The sequence below is a fragment of the Camarhynchus parvulus genome, chromosome 1A (assembly GCF_901933205.1).
Source record: "Camarhynchus parvulus chromosome 1A, STF_HiC, whole genome shotgun sequence".
Classification (NCBI taxonomy): domain Eukaryota; kingdom Metazoa; phylum Chordata; class Aves; order Passeriformes; family Thraupidae; genus Camarhynchus; species Camarhynchus parvulus.
Window position 1 is genome coordinate 12,879,107 of NC_044586.1, and position 22,069 is coordinate 12,901,175.

Consider the following 22,069-nt stretch of genomic DNA (forward strand, 5'->3'; position numbering starts at 1 on the left):
TGTTAACTACAGACACAGAAAATTTGCATGCATGCTAAGGATGGATGAGAATAGCTCTCCTCAGATGGGAAACCCTCAAATGAACCAAGTTGTTTCTGACAGTGTTGGGGAGTTGTGTGTTCAGTGTGGCCTGAAATCTACTCAATGTCAAACTCTCAATTTAAACTTGAAGCAAGTTCTGCTCCAGTGAGGAATAATCCTGATCCTGTTAAAATTCTTCTCAGTCCAGTGAAGGCTTTGATTGCTTTAAATATGACCAAAATCCACTAACTTCAGTTAAGGCTGTCAAGACATATGTTAAAATTTAAGCTATTTAAATTCTTTCGGTGTAAGGAGAGACAATAAATTGAGGAGGGGTGGGACTGGAAGAGTGAAATGGAAACAGTTTAACTATCTTCTAAGAATAAGATAAGCAAACCAATTAAAAGGATTGTCATCCTGTAATTACCAAAGCACTCTGTATTGCAGAGGGAACTGAAGCTCTATTGCACAACAAACACTCATGCTTGTAATTTAATATGAATAATGAGCCAGATGCATAACAAGACTATTAAATTGTTATCACAAGCAGCCCTGTCCCACATTGATTAATGACTCTGTGTGTCACCAAGGAAAGGAATTCCATTTTTAAGTTCAGATTGTCATCATCAATGTTACCAAAGCAACCACTGTCTGCTTTTGACTTACCCCTAAACACAGCAATTAAACCATTACATGAGGAAACAAAACAGCGATTATTCTCTGAAATGGAAGACTGAAGGCTGGTGAAGAATAAGGGTATGGGGAACCCAGATTTGTTCCGCAAGATAAATGTACCTGTGCAAGAACCATGTTCCAGGTCAGTGCACATTCTCAATATCAAATATATCATGGTCTCCCAACTCAGCTTGAAATCTGAGGCTAATCATAAAATCTGGTACCATTTCATATACTAGAAACCCAGTAGAACCAACAGAAAGACATGAATAAAAAATACTCTGTGTACAAAACACTTATTTTACAGTAAATACAATCACAGGGCAGAAAGATAGTTAAATAAGAAAGAAAGCAGGTGGAATCTCTATATATGATCTCTATAGAGGCTATTTATATAGAGAAAGCACAATTTTACATATGCACATATAGATGAGCATACTCTCTATATTACTCCTCCAAAAGTGTGTGTTTGACCCTGTGTTTGGGGAGTTTTGTTGTTATTTTTGGGGTAGGGGTTGTTTTGGTCAAAGTAAGGTTTGTACAGAATGTTCTACCAAAAGCAGCCACAATCTGGCTTCTCCCAACTTACAGGCTTCCCGGAGCTTTTCCTTGTCGTAATGTAGCCCCTCGTATTCTTGTAAATTAATCCTGTTCACTCTGATCCGCAGGCGATCTGGGATGGAATGAGGACTGCAAGAAAACAAGAAAGCTTCTTAGACAAAGTGTTCCCTGGAAGAGCAAAGGAAAACAGGATATGAAGGGATTTCAATCTTCTCTGAAAGAAGAAAATGCACAAGCCTCTTCAAAAGTGAGCCACGTCCCCAGAGGCCTATTCCTGCATTTAAAATTATGACTTTCTACTGCGCAACAGCACAGACATTACACATTAAATAACAAGCAAGATCAAGAATCCTGTTTTCTCTTTGTGTGACCTGAAACTGCAAAGGTTTTTTCTGAATTCTTATACTCCTATGTAGCTACCCCACCCTTCTCTCCAGTTTGACTTTGTGTAGATTCTTAGAGCCCCACCACAGCCAGTAGATAGATCTGCCAACTTCAATTTCAAGACACAGAAAGATGCTTCTTGAGAAGCATCAGGACAACCTCTGTCCATGAGAGCATCTACACCACGTTACTGAAGGATCCTGATCCAGCATCTCAGGTCTGAGAAACAGTCATTTTTTTGACTAAGAACCAGATTTCAAAAGTTGTGAGTCAAATACTCAGAAGCCAGGAGGACTTTTAAAAGCAAGTAGCAGTATGGCAACCTCACTTTTAGAGAATTTAGTCTGATTTAGATACCTCAACTATTGATAATTTCAAAAGACTCAATAGGTCAGTATCTAGAAATTAGGTGTTCATATACTTAATATGAAATATCCATATAAATATGGATAGAAATTTGTCCAGAAAAGCTTTCTTTTTCATTTCACACTAGTTTCTACCTTAATGTAACCTATTGTTTGATTTTTTTAAGTTTAGCTAGATGCTATGCAAATTCATTTAGCCACACTTGCATCTTCCACTTTCAAAGAGAGAGAGACAATCCGTGTATTATAAAACATGTAGCAAATGTGTGTCCTATAGGAACTCAGTCCCGGGTCAGTTAAAAGTAGATTACTCATTCTGTGCTTTTACCAAAAGAATGTCTATATTTTCTGTTTTAATCTTGTTAGTACCAGGACTGCCTAAAGTAATATTGACTAATACACACTGCCTTTTCAAAGTCATAATGCTGTGTACTCTCATAAATGTATAGTTTTGTTTCTTTCTTTGTCTCAGTTTTAAACTATCTGATTTATAGCATTTGCACTGCTAGTGAAGGACAAGGCACATCTCACAAATGTTACCTGTGTTGCCTCATTTCTAAACACTGGTTCAAATGTGAGTTTTCTTCACTAATGTCATCAATTAATCAGTGGTAGACTTATGTTCTATTACAATGGGCCTCATTTCAAACTCATTACCACAATGAATAATCTGGATCTCATGAAAGCAGGAGGAAAACAGGATGACCTCATGCCAACATCTGCCAAACCTTGGCTAATTGCCTCCCTTCCAACATACCTGTTGGTGTCCAAACACTGTCCCACACAGGATGGTGTTTGGACACCAAGGGGAGAGAAAGATAACACTGACTTCTGTAGATATGCTGACTCACTACCTAATGCCATGTAAGGAAGAAAAACCAATGTTATTTCTTAGCTTGAAGCCGATGGCAACCTACTGCATGCACAGGATCACCTTCTGAGTCAAATTAGTCCTTTCACCTGAAAAGAAGTGAATAAGGTCTTTCTCTTTGCTTGGAGCTGGAGGAAGAAAAATACCTAAAATTAAGAAAATCTAGAATAACTTTTTTCTTCCAAGAACCACACATACACTCTCCAAAATTCTCTTTTAATTAGAAAATATTTAAGAAAACATTCCCATGCTTTTGCAAAAAGTATAATTTTTGATATATAGGCACACTGTACATCTGACTTTGTTTCTGCAGAAGCAACAAGCACACCATCCAAAGTCTGATGTATTTTCTGAGGAGAAATAGGAGCAGGTCTAGTGTAGGAGGGCAATCAGCTGACAAGTACCAGAGTTTGGTATTCTGTTCTGCCCTCCTCTCACTCCATTTTTATAAAGACAGGCTAAAACCACTACATAAACAGGTTGTGTGCTAAAACATACAACTGGAGAGAAGCAGAACTTGGCCTCTTGTCTGTTTGAAAAGTTTACTTATCTTAGTAAAAAAACTGCAACCTTGGAAACGTTTGCTTTCTATAGAAAATAAGCTTTTACCAGAAATAACAATGCCAGGAGTTCCTTTCTACCGGATAGAGATTTATACACTTATCCAGGTCCAGTCACAAGCAGCATATTCATAACACAAGTAAACACATATACACATTCCTAAAAATATGTGTGTATTGACACATGCACAAAAGAGACATTTATTCAGTAACTGAAGCTTGATGGTTTTGTTCGTCAGTTCTTTGCAAACACTCTTTGTTCTCTTATAATAGTCATTGGCTGACATATTGTGTCACTAAATTTTATTACCTATTCAAAATAAATTTGATTCTAAAACTCACTATTTGAATATTCATTTCTTGTGCTATCAGAGTAGCAGCAATTGACACCCAAGTATATTGTCCTCATCAGTCAAACTAATTAACTCATTCATTCACAGAACTCTATCTAATGGAGCTGAGCAAAATATTTCCACTATCAACACCACTGCAGTCTTCATGGACACTGAATCATAATCCATATTATTATACAAATAGATCAATTTGTCTTTGTTCAGACATACTCAGTATATCCAGAAACTACAAAGATTAAATACATAAGCATGTCCATGTAAAAGCAAATAACAGGGTGATGGATGTCACTGAACAGAAACATTAGTACAGTATTAATAGAAATAGATGTCTCTAAATACTGTGTAAAACAACTTTCTTAACTGCAACAAGAGGAAGAAAATCTTTCCACATAAAGCAGCAACTTTTAAATAAATTTGGGGAGATTGCTGCACTTTAATTCAACCTAAATTACTTAAATTACTTACTCTTAACAATTATTTTTTACATGGTGTATTACATAGCCAACAAAAATATTTGAAAGTACAGATTAATGAAGTCCATTACCTCCTAAAGAATCTAATTAAGAACTCATTCCACAAACACATCAATCCCCAGAACTAAATCCTAAATGTCATTTGCCTCATGAGGATGTAAATAAAGATTGAGGTCAAATAAAACATTCTGTTTGTTCATGTTTATTGTTTTATAATGATTTCATTCAAACACAAACCTAAATATGAATCTTCTCCAAGATCTCTCATCTAGAAAACACACTCAGTTTTTGATGAAGCCGTGAGTTCCTCCTCTCACCCCTATTAATCATCCAGCAACAAGTGAGAGGATGCCAGACAGCTCACTTGGAGCACAGCTGGCTTTCCTAGGACATGTTCTCCTGCCTCCAGTCACCCAGCGAAGGGCACAGGCAGAGCAAGCTTCGGTCCTGCCCAAGCCTGGCACTCCTGCACAGCAAACAGCTACACTTCTGCCACACCACCAGCTTGATTCAGCTGGGGAGACAGACTTGTAAATTATAAATACCCCAATCCCTATTTCAATTATTTATGAACCCAGTGAACCATTTCTTACACTTCATGTCTCCACAGAGAAAGGAATGATAAGAATAAACAGTCCAACAAGTCTACAGAATCCAGTGACAAATTTCTGATGGATCTTCAAGAATACAGCCCACACCATCCTACACACAAATTTTAACATGATTCAGTAAACAGAAAAAGAAATCTACTTCCCGCCATACAAAAAATACTTGAGTAAAAAAATCAGTCTTTTAGGGGATGTTTGCAGTGACAATGAATGATTAATGAATTACCTGTCTCCTAGAGAAGAAATAAACGTGAAAAATTAATTACGTATTCTGGCGTTTAGAACAATTGGAAAGAGGAAAGCTGTAGCCAAAAGAGAAAAATGAATTCACCTTACTTTCAAGACCACATTGACAGAGCTTGGAAATGATACATTAAAAATAAGTTTCTGGCAGCATCTATCTACTTTAAACATAAGAACTGCCACAACAGAGCAGACTAATTCAGTCCCTTCTATAGAGGAATTTCAACGCTTCACAAAAGTTTCCGACTATTTTAAGGTGAAGCTCTTGTTAAACTCTTTACCTAAACAAAAAAAAAAAAAAAAAAAAAAAAAACCCTTGAAATTATAAGCTTTACCACATTTTTTTTCTTTCATTTGGGAATCTGAGCTAGATGAGCAGCCATGTCATAGTGTGCTGGGCCACAGGACAGTCCCCTTGGTTAGGAGAAGCATTGGAAAGAAAAGATAAGCCTCACAGATGGGATAAGAATTGCATGACAGAACAAAATAGTATAATAATAATAATAAATATTGAAATAATAGTAATGATAAGTGGGGGGTAGAGAGAGTTACAAACAAGAGAGAAAAGAGGGATGCATGATACAACTGCTCACCACGCAGCATATCCCTAGACAGCAGTCAGACCCCTCCCAGGTAACTCCTCCAGTTTACATACTGGGCATGACCCTCTCTGGTGTGAAACGTCCCCTTGGCCAGTTTGTGTCAGCTTACCTGGTCTCACTCTTTCCCAGCACTGAGTGCAGCTCCTCAGCAGCAGAGCATGAGACACTGAAAATAGTGTTCACTTGGGATCAACACCACTTAGCTATAACCAAAACATTATTCTTGTCATAAATCAAAAAAGCAGTTCTGTACAGCTACTAGGGAGAAAATCAGCCATGTCACAGACAAAATCAGGACATGCATTATCCCAGATAAACCAGGTTAACCTGGCTGACCCTAGTGAGTTCTTTAGCACTTTCTTATCTCACAATTTCTTCAGCCAACACATTTAGCTTTGTAGAGCTACACCCACAGACACACTTAAAGTACAGACACATTCTGAAGTTCCCAGCAGAATCCTGGAACTTGCTTTTCTTCTCCTGCATGCTAAATGTTGTTCTCTCACACATTACCCTTCCAAGCACAGCAGGTTCTCCATAAGTAATAAGCCCTTTAAACAGAATTATAGCATTTTTTGGGTTAGAAGGGACTTTAAAGATCACTTAGTTCCAACTCCCCTGCCATGGGCAGGGACACCTTTCACAAAATCAAGTTGTTCAAAGCCCCATCCAACCTGGCCTTGAATACTTTCAGGGATGAGACACCCACAACCTCTCTGGGCAACCTGTTCCAGCGCCTCGCCGTAAAGAATTTCTTCCTAATATCTAATCCAAACCTACTCTCTTTCAGGTTGAAATAATTCCACTTGTAATTACATGCTCTTGTAAATGGTCCCTCTCCCCGTTTCTTGTAGGCTCCCTTCAAGTACTGGAAGGCCACAATTAGGCTACCCCAAAGCTTCTGTTCTCCTGGTGGAACAATCCAAATTCTTTCAGCCTTTCCTCATAGGAGAGGTGCTCAATCCTTCTAATCACCTTGGGGGCCCTCTGCTGAACTCACTCCAACAGGTAAACATCCTTGCCATGGTGGGGACCCTGAAGCTGGATGCAGCACTACAGGTGAGGTCTCACACGAACAGAACAGAGGGGCAGAATCACCTCCATGGACCTGCTGGCCATGCTGCTTTGCCTGCCTAATTTATGGTTGGCTTTCTGGGCTCCCAGGGAACACAGGACAGCTTCGCATTCAGAAATCCACATGTTAAACAGGAAAAACTGATAAGAAATTAGAAGACTCAATTCACTGTAAATCATGTTTCAGAAAAAAAGGAGAAGATATCTCTAAGCATTTTCATCCTTAACTCTGCATTTGGAGAATAGTTCACTTTCTGCCACTTTCTCTCTTAGACCTTGCCTCCTACTGATCTTTATTAGACGCTCCTCTTATAGACAGTAACCATATTCAGCCTGAAAAAGTTGATTTTGTATGGCATTTGAACCTCTGAAAGCAAAAATACTATCTTCTATTACTCTTTTGTTATTCATACAGGTTTTATACACATACTCTGCTGCAACCATTACCACAAACTCCATAAAGGAGTAGTATTTACCAATACAGTGATATTTGTATTTTTATTTATGCAGATTTTTTAATTGAAAAAATAATTACAGCCTACCCACAGAGTTTATTCCACTTGTAGAAGAGCTATAGGGGATACACAAGTAAATAGCTTATTTTTCAATGGTAATTTTCAGCATCAACCACACAAGACAAATGTACTCTCGCATATGTATCTTCTCATCTCTGAACATCCAGCAGGAAAATGCAAGTTTTCACCTTCCTTTTAAAAGACCTTCAAAAATACAATGCTTGTATTTACTTACACACCTTGTATAAGCATTTGCAATGGATCACACTACAGTTCTACTGTCTCTGCAAAAAAAGACCACATGAGCCTAATAAATTGGCTGCCCCAAATTCCCATGCATCTCCTGCTGCAGAAATCCTGACATTTATCTAAGGCAGGCTATAATCCATCACCAGGTCTCAGTAGGATCTGCCCTGCTGTTCAGTACTAACTGGAACTCAGTCTTCTTCTATGTTGTTCAACAAAAAAACACAAAGAAATATTTGAATCTCAAAGCCATCATAATCCAAATCATATTTCCGTGTTACCTCATGGGTTCTTACTTTAATTTGCCAGACACATTAATTGGCAGCCCCAGTGCAGCAGCATATTTAATCTATTTTTACAGATTTTAAGACAGAGAACAACTTTGACTTTCAAATTAGTTTGGGGCTTGCGCGTCTTTCTCTCTCTGCTTTATTCTGACAGCTGATATCAAATGGGACATTAAAATGAACTGCATCAAAACTTGGAGGTCATTTTCCAGGGGATATCCCTGAGCTCCAAGGGATATCCCAGTACGCATTCTCTTAGACACAGAGCTCAATGTTCTCAAAGTTGAGGGTTACCTCAACTTTTTTCTAGAGGCTGATTCAGATGCTGAATTGGTGAGTAAAGTTGGTTTCATTACTTTATGCTTGTCAGCAGAATACAGCAAACTGGACCCATAGAAAAGGCACACCAAACTGAAAATCTTTCCTTTTTCCAAAATAACAATGAAGCACTTGGAACTTCCTGAAATTTCACAGAATCATAGAATGGTTGAAGCTGAAAGAGACCTCTAGAGGTCATCTGGTGCAAACCCCTGCTCAAGCAGGAGACCTAGAGCAGGCCATCCAGGACCATGTCCAGGCAGGGTTTGATTATGACTAAAAATAAAGATTCCACAACCTTTCTTGGCAGCCTGTGCCAGTGTTCTGTCAACCATATGATAAAAAGCATTTTCTCCTCATGTTCAGAGGAATCCCTCTGTGTTGGATTGAAAATATCTCATCTCAATTCTTTCCAGGAATGATGCCTGGCATTAAACCTCAGATGTGCCTGTTGCCATGGATATTTGGGGTGCTGGCTCATGGCTGAACCTGGTCATCATCACCAGACATGTCCTGCTCACCTTACTTGGCTACTGTGGAACTGTGCCCATCAGTCATGCTGTCATCTGAGCTCCCTCTTCCCATTTGTCACTGGATTTTACTGCCCCATCTCTTAGCTGAATGACACAGGGTAATAACAAAAGGTTGTGGAACTTTTAGAATAGAAAAAAGCCAGATACTCACACAGTGAAGGAATCAGGGGGAGCCGAGACTCTCCTCAGGTCAGCAGACTGCACTTTATGGATACTATAAGGCAGCAGGAAATGAGTGGCCAGGAGAAAAACAGCACACAGTGAGGACAGACAAGAAAAAAAGGTGAGAGAGAGAGGAGTGGAAGAGAAGAAAGAAAGACACACAACATTTAAACAGAAACAAAAGGAATGTGTCACGTAAAAGTTGAATGAAGGGCCATGCAGAGCTCTGAGCTCACACTAGGAAGCCAAGAACAACAGAAGACATGCAAATGGAGAAAATTACTGCTATGTGGCACACAGGAGCTTTCTAAAGACACAAGTGAGGAGCAGTGAAAAGCTCAGCACATAAGTATACAAGACAAGGGATCCCAGAATTTCTTCCACAGGCACTGAAAAATTTCAAAGCAACAGACTTTGGAAGCAGGTCCAGAAACGCAAACAAATATCAATGCTGAGATCCAGATGGATGGAATTGTCTCCAAGGGTTGACCAACTAATTACTGTTTAAGGAAAAAATACCCTTACTGGAGATTTTGTATCTACAATGAAAAGTTGCTGTTTCCATTCCTCTTGCTCATACTTTAGGGAGACTTGCATTTTATTAATATTCACCTTTAGTGTTTATATTCACCTTTAGTGTTTATATTCAAATGATCATTTTCTTTTTCTTGAATGTATTAAATATGTTTTATCTAAAAGCTCTTCCCTCTTCTTTCTCTTCCATTATGCAGGATGCTCTCCCTCAAGCCAAACTAAAAGTCAGTGAGAGCAAAATATGTTTTGCAATTCAGGAAGTGTTCATTAACTGAAACTTACTGGGGAATATACAATGCAGGAGTTTCTAATCAGGAAATTATTCCTGGAAATGCTGAACCACAGTTTCTCTTCTTATTCCCCCTAATTTTTGGTATCGCTCTCAACAGACACATTCTTGGCTCAGTCACAGAAAACCAAGCTGTGTTGTCTCTTTCACATGCTACTGTGATCAATAGTGGAGAACAGGAATAAGAGCTTAGCCAACAAGTGTTTCAAGGAGAAAAAAAAAAAAAAACCACAGAAAAAAGATGATCAGGACAAAAAATACAGAAACAGTGTAAAACTTCTTCGAGTTAAGTCTTTTTCTACTCTCTCCCACTTTTTATATGGCAATAATATCAAATCTGACAATAGTAACAACTCTGCATTTCTGTGACCAAGACAATTTTCTAATTGCTTTCTTGGCAAGGAGCTCAAGAAGAGGCTGCCTAGTAATTAAGGATAGCTCCAGACCCACTGACTTATCTCACACATCTAACATTTAAATGATAGTCATTAAAAAACCCTTCATCTATCATGTTCCCTCCAATACAAGGCTTTCTGGGAGATTCCAACAGAACAAAGAGTTATATCCTAGAGATCAAGTTAAGAAAAATAAATAAACATATTTAATTACAAATTTCTTCACTTGTGCAATACTACCAATCAGCATCATATTGAATGAACTTGTTACCAATACCAATATTCTTCCTAGATTTTAACCTTTAACAAGTCATTTACTTTTTATCACAGTGGGAGAAGAGTCAAGTGCTCTCTCCTTCCTTTTTAACACCTCAGAGCGAAGCACGTACACAGATATATATAGAAATAGATGTAAATATCTACACACACAGTTTCTGATATGTGAAGCTGAGACTACAGTTCCTGACAGATCATTTGCATTTTCCCAAGACAGAGATCTGCAGAAAAATACGTCAGCCAAATCAAAGGACTCTGACAGCAATTTAGTGTACCACGGCACATTTAAATCAAGCTAAACCACAAAGAATATCCCCTTGACAATTGGCATATACTACAAATCTGTATTTCACTACCACAGTTTAAATTCAGATCTAAAAATCCAAACCTAACCCATGCTAATTATCAGCTTGAAATACCATGAATTCTCTTTTTACATTTGCATTAGTCTCCTTCAGTGCAGAAAAAGATGTCCCAGGGCTGCCCTTTGCTTTCACTGAAGATTGAGGAGTTGTGGTTGGGTGAAATTGGGCATTGCTGCCCATAGTCAAGAGTCTGCTATTCTCTGCTCAAGAAAGATGGAGTGTACCTTATGTATTTTCCAGGCAAAAAGAAATTGCACATTAGAGAAAGGGGTTTCTACTGCAACTTAAAGAATTAGTCTCAGTAAGAGAACAGAGTGCTAAATTGAACAGGAACATGTTGAAAGTAACCAGCGTGGCTTTGATTATATTCATAGATTGACAGCCAGGGAATGATGGAAAATTCTTAAGGGCTGGAGGCAAACTCTAAAGTAAATCAGGATCTTTCTCTAGATATACAGCTGTAAAGGACACAACTTTTAAGATAGCTGAAGAGAAAAGGTGTGCCTAAGACCTTGTCCTGTTTTTCCCAGTTACATGAGTTAGTCTTTTGGAAGGTATTACACCTCTTCACAGAACTTGCCTCATCATTACAATTGTGACAGCAAAATTCCCCCATCCATTTCCCCAAAACTATTAAAGCCTCGGTGCACGAGTGTTTGAATTAATGTGGATTCTTAATAACTTTAGGGCACTAGTTCAGTATCTTTGGATAAGGGACAGACTGTTTTTCTTCACATTTGGAATATTTGATGAAAAACAGCAAAGTCCCTTGCAACATTCATTTTAGCAGCAATAAAGACCTATACAAGGATTACAATAATACCCTCTACAAAAGAATCTAAATTATTTTATTGGATGGCCACTTTTATAGGTCAAAATTTGACTATTTAGGTTTCTTCTTATTAAATTATATCTGCAGTGCTTGTAAAGGAAGTGTAATCATGAAAAGGAACGTTAGTCCTGTGTATTCCTCTTCACAAGCTACTAGTTGCCAATCTTAGCTTTTCTTTAGTCACATTTACAAAACTCATTTCTCATTTGGGTTTCTATACTGGAGAAGGATTTCCTACAAAGTACAAACTGTTCTTTCAGGACATTCAAATCTTTCTCCATAGACTCCGCCAGGCAGCATGTGTTCACAGCAGAGACTGAAATATGTCCTGATTAGCTCTTGATTGTGGCAATTTCTTATGGGGTCTTCAATGCAGCTTAAAAAGCAGATCAATAAAGCTGAGAAACTAAATAAAAACTTCAAGGGCAAATGGCGTACATATGCAGAACCATCAGAAGCCAAGGGGCACACTGCCAAGCCTGCAGAAACCTCCCTAAATAAATAAATACATAACAGAAAGATAGAACACCATTCTAAAAGCAAGAGAGGGGTAACTCAGAAGATAAAGAGTAGAAGAAAGGTAAGTATTTACAATAGAGTGAAAAGGGACTTCAGAAGATGTGATTTTTTTTTTAATTTATTTTTCAAATGCGCTGCAAGTCCAGTACATGCAAAATCCATGACAGAATACGCTGCCCCACACGGGCCTCCTGCCTCAGGACATGCACATGTGCAACTCACTCATTCAGCAAAGGCATGGATGTTCTCCTCTTGCTCTTCTGCACCATGTTGGCCTGGTTCCTCAGGGAGATGCGGATGAGGGAGGGGGCCAGCCGGCAGGGCTCGCCGTCCACTTGCATGGGGATGGACTTGTACGTCAAAAGCGTCACCTCCCGGCACTGGTGCAGCCGCTCCCCGTGGCCACCCACCTGGAGAGCAGCCTGCAAGGAACAAATAAAACACACAAACAAACAAAACACCAAGGAGGTCTTGGAATCTCTGCTGGTCAGAGTGACCATGAGATACATACAAGTCTTTTCCCAGCCCAGCAGTCAAAGGAGGAGTCAGGATTCCTTGGTTGTGGTTTTCAAGGTTGTTTATTATTTCTTATCCAGAACATTCTTTCTCTGGCCTGCTGAGGTCTATTCAACAGGTCAGTGTTGTCTTTTATACTAAAAACTACATGTACTTTATGTACAATAATTTCCCAATACCTATCTCACCTATGTTAGACAGTGCATTCCTACCTTAAACCAATCCAAAAGTGCCACTATCACCCAGAAGATGGAGGCTAGGAAGAAGGAGAAAGAAGGACAAAACACACCCAAATTCCTCCATCTTGGGACCCTAAGCCCCCATTCTAGAAACCTTAAAATTCTACTTTTCACCCTATAACAAGCTAACTATTATTCTACTTAAACTCTCTTGACTTGTAATTCTTCATATAAAGGTGGTAATTTGCTCCATGGGTCAAATTCAAACTCGCAGGCGTCTTAGGCTCTGTGCCAAGGTCTCTGAGCCCCCTGGCAGGGGCTCAAGCCATCCAGGACTGCTAGAGAGATGTCCTGGGGTCTGACAAGCAGGGAAAAGATAGCTCAGAACAGGGGCAGATGAGGCAGTTAACAAATGCAAAATGCCACATTGAAGGCAGAATCCATATCACAGTACTCCATTCCTAAGATATTCTGAAAGAGCACAATGAAAGTGTTTTCTCCCCAAAACTGCAAAGCAACAAGCAGATATCTACCCACATGCATTATAGGACTCATCATCTATATATACACACGTGTGCACACACAAATTAATAACTGTACTCATTCTTAAAGCTTTCAATTTGTTTTGGTTGGTTTGTTTTTACAATAACAGTCATGCTAATAATTACTTGCTCTTTAAAACAACATCCCTAATTAGATACATCTGTGAGACAGAAAAACTATTTCCCCTTTCCTGAGCAGAATGATCCTTAATGTGAATTAGTAAATTTAAATTTTTTATTATGAAAGCTTACACATCAAGTCAACCTCAGCATTAGACAGGCTGAAAAGAGCAAGCAGAAGGACCTTGTTAAAACAATTAAATATCATGTTAAAGAATCCATTTCAAAGAAATTAAGCAAGGAAGACAATGAGCAGATCCTTCAAGTTCTAGGCAGACATGTTTGGGCAGAAATGTATTTTTTTAATGAATATGACTATTATGTGACAATCCAATCTCATATTAATGCAATGCTAACAGAGAACAGTGTAAACACAAGTCAAGGCCTGTGCACATTATGGATCAACTAACAATATGATCAATAATATAATAATGCTTTTAATAAAGTAGTTCTTTCCCTTGGTTTCACAGACCCACTTAGGTACTTCAAGCACATATGAGACATACAAGGCAAGTTAGGATTATATCAAAGCTGTCTAGGGTTATAATCATTCTTCAGCATCACAACCAAAGCACACCTGTAGACCCACAGTTCTCAACTAGGCTTCCTTTAAAGAGAAACAGAAGCTCAAAGGGCCCCACTTCTTAAATTCAGCCCTAACTAAAATTATTGGTAGCTTTTCAGATCTGTCTAGCCACTTCCACTGATGAGAACTGTGTTAGTGGCAAAATCAAAAACAACTCTTGTGAGTGAAAACTGTCAGTTTGTACATGCTGAAGTTTTGACAGTATTTTCAAAAACATGTCCTAAACTCCTCTTCACTTTTATTCCACAAGATTTACCAAGCTAATATACAAAATTTTTCATGTGGGTTATTTCCCTAATCCACCAGGCCCATTAAAAAAAAAGAGGTCCAGGAAGGTATCCTTAACCTAGACAAACTTTTAAAGGGAAGATCGAAGATTTACCAAGACTGCCTTTTGCTTACTTTGAAGATTAGGTTTGTCTGACTTTCTCTTTGAGGAAACAAACCCCATTATTGTGGGTATTTACTGAAAGTAATAGGGACTGAGGGCAAGTCACACAGCAGGGGAGTTTAGCTAAAACAGGCTTATCCATCTTTGTTTTAAACTAGCTTACATGAGACAGTAGCAACAAAGGCCTCCAGGTATGTGTGAGCTATAAAAACTTGCCAGCAAATCCAGTTGTGGGCCTTCTGCTGGGCACACAGTGCCCACAACTTCTGCAGTGCCTTAAGTAGGCTGGTGCTAGCATAGGGAAAATTGCCAACTCTGGCTGCATTTAATCAGCCCCTGAAGACCCTGTCACAGTGTTTAGCCACTGCCACAGCAGGACACCGGGATGTTTACAGCAAGATTGCTTTTATGGTATCTCACTTTTAGTTCACATTAAAGATGGCATTGGAAGAAAGTGCACTGACAAATTAAAATCTTTTTCTAGCAGAATAAAAAGGAGAGATAAAATTCATGCAAGAAATACTAATAAAGTCTTCCACATCTATTGCTAAAGTTTCACAAGACTTTTGGTGAGCATAGAGAAACTGTATGTCCATATAAATTTATCCATTATTTCATATTTATATACCAGCAAAACTTAAAAATGGACTTTATTGCCATAGAATGAAATGCAAAAGCTAAAGAGAGAAAGGAGAATTTATTTGATCATAGAACATTCCCACAGTAAAATCATGAATTCATGCTGATATCCTACTGTTCTTACTGCAATAATCTTGCCATTTAACTTCAGAGCACTGCACATGCAAAGCAGCCATATTTTGCAAGTAATACTTATTATTATTAAATAACACTTCTCTTATTAGAAAAGAACTATCTGACTCTGCCATTTAACAGCAGAGCATCTGACTACACATCTGATTTTCAGTAACAAGGAGTATTTTGCACTCTGCAGTGTTGCCCAGGGAGCCCTCCCAGCCTGGCAGCTCCCCCTCTACTCACCAGCGAGGCCATGGTGAAGCCAATGACTTCGATGTAGCCGTCGTCGTGACGCTGGGGCTCAAAGTCTCTGTGGTCACCAGGATTCCCCCAGGGCATTGTGCCAGCACAATACCTACAGAGACAGGTTTGGAGAGCCAGTTGGAGAAAGCAGCTTGCCCTGAGAGGTCCTGACTTTTTAGCTTTTTGGGCTGTTCTTTTTGTTCCCAAGCTGATACAACACCCTCAGGTGTACCTGTCATAAACTTTATCAGGTTCCTCTCGGAGAGGAAAATGGGGAAACACCAGGAAATAGGTCAGAGAGCAGCAGCTCTCCCTATTTGCTTTGATTCCTGCTGGTAAGCTGTTGAGTCATAAAACTGTTTTGCCCCTCTTTCCCCTCTCCCTGCTAGCTCAGCACAAGGAATGCAAAAAGTTGCTTAGTTTGAGGAGGCAGGGAGAAATAAGAAGCAGGAACAGATACAGCTGAGGCATGTCTCTTTTCTACCATCAAAGAATAGATGTAAAAGTGATCTGAAAGGGATAGAAGGGGGAACTTTGGAGAGGTGACACCAAGTATGAGCTTGCAGTGAAGGACTCAGAAGATTAAGTGCTTGGGACTGCCTGCGGAGCAAAGTAGGAGGTTGTCTAAAGCAATGGTCTCCAAAGTGGGGTACATGCAAGAAAAATTCACAACTGACAAGACAAAGTGTATGAAGAAAACTATTACTTTTACTTTCAATAAGAAAGCAAACATTAAAAACATACATTTTTTGGTAATACTAGAATAGAGTTACATGTATATAATTTATAAATATACATTATTGAGGCAGTGCTTAAAAGCTTTTTACTGACAGAAATGCACAATTAAATTAAATTTGGAGACTCTGTTCTAGAGAACAGGAGACCAACAACTTTTGATAATTCCGCTTTATTTTTTATTAAGGACTCCTTGTAACATGTTTAAAACTGTGACTTCTTTCGGCAGCTTGGTATTCCTTAACTGCTAAAATATTTATCCTTCCCCTCTCTCCATTTCTGTCCCCTCCTCCCCTTTCCTTTTTTCACACTTGGACTCTAATTAAGCAAAAGACCAGATATCTGATGTCGCCCTGTTTTTTAAGATTTTCTAAGCCTTCTGATGTTAACATTCTTTAACAAACTTTCTCATGCACTTTATGTAAATAACTTATTGTTCTGCATTCTTTTATAGAGAAGGAAAAATTTGATGGACTGTTGGTTTGTCCAGTGTCATTGGAGATGTGGCACTATCATCCTCCAATCCACTGTCCCTTTTGGAAATCTATAAATGTTAGAGTCAGAAATTAATCTTCCCTCTTTTTTACCTTGAACAGCTGCGTGTCTGTGTCATTTTATTTCTTGTCCTATAGCAACAATCTGTCCTTTTAATAACTTGTTTGCAGGTTAGATGCACAGCTTTCTGAAGTGTGCTTGTTAAGCATTTCTACTGTATCAGGATACTCAACTTTTTAAGGAATGGTTTTGCTGCACGCTGAGCTCTGATGCCATTCTGCATAGCTCATTAACAGCATTATAAGGAGCCAGCTCTCAATGAGGCAAGAAAATGCTTCCTGCACATTCACCCAGCCTAGGAAAACTGTTAGGTGTCTTTTGAAAACTATTGTTATTTTTCTTGCATAACTTCAAGAATCCATTTTGAGCTTACCTGGGTATGTTTAAAAACACTATACACTGGAACTTCAGCTCCTGGATCTTTGGAGTCAGGTCTGTACCATCACACTACAAAGCCAAAGTGACAGAGCACAGAGAAATTGCTGAATGGAGCCACAGACAAGAGAAGTGTTGCTGCTTTGTAAAAACTTTCCCAAGACTTTCCTTGGAATGTGTTGCAAATGTCATGCTCAAAACTGAAAAGTAACAGAGCCATTAAACTCTCACCTCACTCTCCCTCCAAACCTCCACCTCCACCCCCCTTCCCACAACGCTATGACACAATTTCTTATACTCACCACAACTTTAACATGCTTGGATAAATCTCTTGAGCTTCTTTGCAGAAAGTCTGTAAAGGCTGCCTGCAACAGAGATCAGTGCAGGAATTGTCAACACTTCCACTCTTTTTTTTTTCCCCAGTTTTTATCCCTCCACAGAGCGAATTACCAAAATGCCATCCTTTGGTCAAACTTACTCTCTCAAAATACATTATTTGATTGTATTGTTTTAAATTGTGATACTTCTGCTTTTGAGAGCTTAACTGAAAAAAAGTCCTTGAACACCCAAGTTCAATGGTATCCTGAACCATTAAGCACAAATTCTTGCTCACATACTTGTTTCCATATTTAGGGCGCATGGGTGTTATCATCTAGAAATACATTATATGCCATTCATTATCAAACTAGTGTGTACTCTTAATGGCTTTAGAATAAAGTGCTGTCCATTTCCTCCTGAATGCACAAGTGGGTAATTATATGTACATATTCACCCATCATGAATCACTCCAAATATCTCATTGGTGCCCTGCACTCCCCATCACCCTACATCCAAGACTGCTCCTCAAAGCTACAAAGATACAGGCCAAAATTTGGGGAATTCCTCTAGGAAAGTCAGTACCAATGCAGTTCCCAAGCCCTGAAAGAAGCAGAGCAGTGTCTTGAGAAGCTTATGAGCCAGAAGCAGAGGGACCAAGATATGACCAGGACTGTTTCCAAAGGAGTGGCACTTTTCTCATCTGCCCAGCTTTGTATAATAACAGTATCACAAGCTCTTTCCTACAGACACCTGCGTGTGGCACTGCCAGAAACAGCATGAGTGCACTTGAAATTTTAACAGGCAGAATAAACTGGCATGAGCTCCTGATGTGAGAAAGTGAGGGGGAAGGTGATTAAAAAGACATTCAAACAACTAAGTTAACATCGTTCTGTGAGACAAATCTGTACTTACCCCAGCATAAAACATTTTATTTCTAAATCGGCTGTTGAATTTCTCTGGATTTGCTTCTGTGAAAGGATGAAAAAAAAAGTATGAACACCCTAATGAAACAAGTAGACTTCATTATATCTTCACATTCTCTGCCAACACTACAGTGCTTTCAGTATCACTCATAGAAAATATTACCATAAATATGTTTTCCATGTGTGAGTCCCCCATCTGTGCCTTTCTCTGCTATCAGATTTCAAACACTGATATTGAATTCTTCCCTTTTCTTGTAGAGTGTGAAAATAGAGCAAAGAGGTAACAAGAATTCAATCAGTTACTTTAACACCTCTCTGACTATTCATCTTATGATAGAAGAGAATTTTTAGACTTCTGTTTCTAACAGTGGAGAACAAAACTGTAAGAATTATTAGAAATTTATGGAACAATAACCCATGCTTTGAACCAGGAGTAAAGCATTAGTAAATTACAAGATGAAATAGCCCCTAAATTCTGATGTGTTAAAGAGTTACTAAGGAATAGACATTTCTACCCAAAGATTTCTGCAGAAAAATAAACGAAAAAGAGAATTGGTTACTCTAAAACCTATTTAGAAACCCATTTCATTTTGATTAGACTCTAAGAGATGGAGAATTTTAAGTCTAGTAGTAATGTATCTCTAATGGTTAATTATTCTCACTGTTAATGTAAATGTGGTGGTTTCCAATCTTGAAATTTTCAGTCTTCAACCGCCAACTGCTAAATCTTGTTATACTTCCCTGTCAGATTAAAGAGCCTTCAACTATCAGATATCTTCTCATCAAGTAAATACTTAAAGACAGTGATTAAATACCTCTTAACCCTCTTTCCAATAAGCTAAATGGAATTCCCCTAATCTCCCAATATGAGGCACATTTCCCAGAATACAGTACATCCTTAAGCCTCCTTGGAAACTGCTTTCCTTGTTTGTGGCATCTAGAGATTCCAGAAATAGCCCTTCTGAGCCTGTATTCAGTGTTAGTGCCAGGTACTCACCCTGGCTCGTTGATTCTCCAGTGAAAACATCAAACTACCAAGGCAGTCCTTCTGGCTAAAACATCACCTTAGTGTGGATACAGCCAAATAACCTCTCAAATGACCACTTAAAACAATACTTCCAGTTCTCTTGAAAGCCACTACATCTCACAAAATACAGCTCCATTTTGTAAGAACGAGCTGCTTGAGGTCTCTGATTTGCTTGTGGGCTCAATTACTGTATCTGTTGCTGTGTCACAGGTGATTCAAACTCAGCCAGGGCCACTTCTACTTCAAACAATGAATTTAATTGCATAAGTCAATCTCATCTCACTTAGTGAGCTCACAGCTCTTTGCAAAGAGTCTAAACACCTCATGATAAGCAGCAGAAGGCTTCTGAAGGCTTGGTGCCTGTGCTGCACATTCTCTCATGTGAGTACCCCTAATGGCTCCAGACAGCAGACACCACAGCACTGGAACTTACATGGGTCTTATGACAAACGCTCCCCCTAACTAAAGCCCCAGTTTAGAACAGGAAAAGGAACCTTTCTGATGTCAGGGACTCAGCAGTCCCTCAACCTCCCTGGTCCTCCTTCTGCCAACACAGACGAGCACGGGTAGGGAGGAAGGACTCTGTGATGGAAAATAGAGCCTTAGGTTGATTAGAAGAAGTGAATTATTGAGTGCATATCCTAAGTTCACTCCATCCTCACTCCTCCTAAACCATCAAAGAAGTATAAAAATGGAATGTGTTAGACTCTGTCTGTGTGCAGTGGGGAAGTTTCCTGCAAATGACCAGTCCTGCACAGCTGGGGGATCAAACAGCATGTCAGCAGGGATAAAGTAAATTGCATCTTCCATGCTCCACCAAAGCATAAGGATACTAACGGAGAAAGTTGAAAAGAGCCAGTACACAGAACATTTCCCAAAAAGCAGAGCTAAATACATCAGACTTGGATCCAATCCTCAACTCTCAATCTAATTAGTCACAAGAAAAGTGTAGAGGTTGCCATGGAAAAGATCACATTAATATATAGGTTCCTCTGAGATACTGCAATCACTGCTTATTCTGAATATAACAGCTGGCCAATATCTAGTGCTTTAAGTGTCCTGTTGGCTGAGAGCTCATATCAATTTATCTTATTTTGGTTTTCAGGCATGATATTAATTTGTTTTAATACTATATGTGATTACAATAGTTCCACATAAGAAATTGCATGCAGTCAATTACCTGAAGAGCACGAGTGCTATAGCTGTGAAAGTACTTTACATTTTGCTACCGTTGCTAAGAAATTTTCTGGATTATCATCTGTGGTAAATAAAATCATAATCTGCTTTGCGTTGCTTAATTCACCAAGCCACAGGATTCCTTGGGCTGGAAGGAGCCTTAAAGTCCACCTAGTCCAGCCATCTGCAATGGGCAGGGACATGTTCACCTAGACCAGGTTGCTCAGAGCCTCATTCAATCCAGCTTTGAACGTTTCCAGTGATGGGGCACCCACCACCTCTCTGGGCAACCTGTGCCAGTGTTTGACAACCCTCATTGTTAAACACTTCTTCTTTATATCTAGTCTAAATTTACACTATTTTTGCTTAGAGCCATTGTCCCTTGTGCTATTGAAACAGGACCCATTTTTCTTATAAATCCCCTTCAAGTACTGAAAGGCTATAATAAGTGCTCCCAGGAACCTTTTCTTCTCCAGGCAGAACAACCCCAACTCCACATGAAAAACAATACAACCACACACCAACAACACCTTCAAGGCTTTCCTATAAGCTTTCCTCTTCTAAAATGCATAGAATTCATATATTTTAGCATTTGAGAAGACGAGGATGACACCAGCAGTGAGGACTTGTGCTACAGAAGCTCTCCTGGCCATACAAACTCAGACATTCAGCTTGCTCTGCCAAGTGCTTTTTCACCCATGTAAATTTTTAAAACCCTGGCATGTCTAGAATAACATTCATCCTTTATAGGGCTCCATAACTTCATTATTAAATAATGCCTCCATTAAATGAGAAAGTAGCCATGCATTTAAATCTATACAGTATATTCATAGTCACATTAGCAATGCAGAGTGACATGCACTCATAAAAAAAAATGCATACAGCTGTCATAATTTCATTCCTGTGCCCTTTTGTGGCCCCTCATTATTATTCCTAAAGCTTGAAGCAGTCTTAAACATCATAAAATATGCATTAGCTCATTCCATCATGTATTCTGCTCTTTATTTAGCCTGACATTAGAGTGCTATCTTTTCATCTTGAAATGACACTCTGATAGTATGACAGTGACTATGAGGAAGGCTGTGTTTCAGAAAAAATACCTGCATATGAAGCTGGAATAATCAAAAGCTGAAGGCAGACACCTGAGCAAGGTTTGTTTCTACAAGCACACCTGCCTAAACCATATAGATAGAGCTGTTCATATCAGTGCAAAGCTGCTCATATCAGTCCTTAAGCCACCTGTCAGCCTGTACAGGGTGGCATAGCTGCCACTGGCAAGGGGACAGACAAGGTGCTACAGCTGCTCAAATTCCGACGCTTTCGTGGACATTGAACCCTTTAACTTGCATAGAGAATTCTGGGTCTGTACCAAGTCCAGAGTGTGGTATACTGATCCATAGGTAACAGCTGTTCATTGAGAACATAATTTTATTCCTGCCACTTCCAGTCTTGTGGCTCTTCTCTTCCCTCCACTTCCATACTCACACTTGACTTATAGATTATCTCCTTTGCAAGATCTAACACTTTGTAAAGCTTCCTTTTCAGCCTTCTTCCTCCAGTACATCA

General features: G+C 39.1%; 1 protein-coding gene across 2 annotated transcripts in view; it reads right to left on the bottom strand.

The window, feature by feature from the left end:
* Window positions 1-22,069, bottom strand: part of DGKI (diacylglycerol kinase iota) — a 200,229-nt gene that overhangs the window by 64,478 nt on the left and 113,682 nt on the right. For both annotated transcript variants that reach the window (XM_030960423.1, XM_030960422.1), the window contains 6 exons: window positions 18,290-18,345; window positions 17,362-17,424; window positions 17,058-17,131; window positions 15,395-15,506; window positions 12,284-12,483; window positions 1,286-1,386 (listed from right to left, as the gene is read on the bottom strand). In XM_030960423.1, the coding sequence (XP_030816283.1) occupies window positions 1,286-1,386; window positions 12,284-12,483; window positions 15,395-15,506; window positions 17,058-17,131; window positions 17,362-17,424; window positions 18,290-18,345 (606 nt within the window). The remainder of the gene's footprint in view (window positions 1-1,285; window positions 1,387-12,283; window positions 12,484-15,394; window positions 15,507-17,057; window positions 17,132-17,361; window positions 17,425-18,289; window positions 18,346-22,069) is intronic.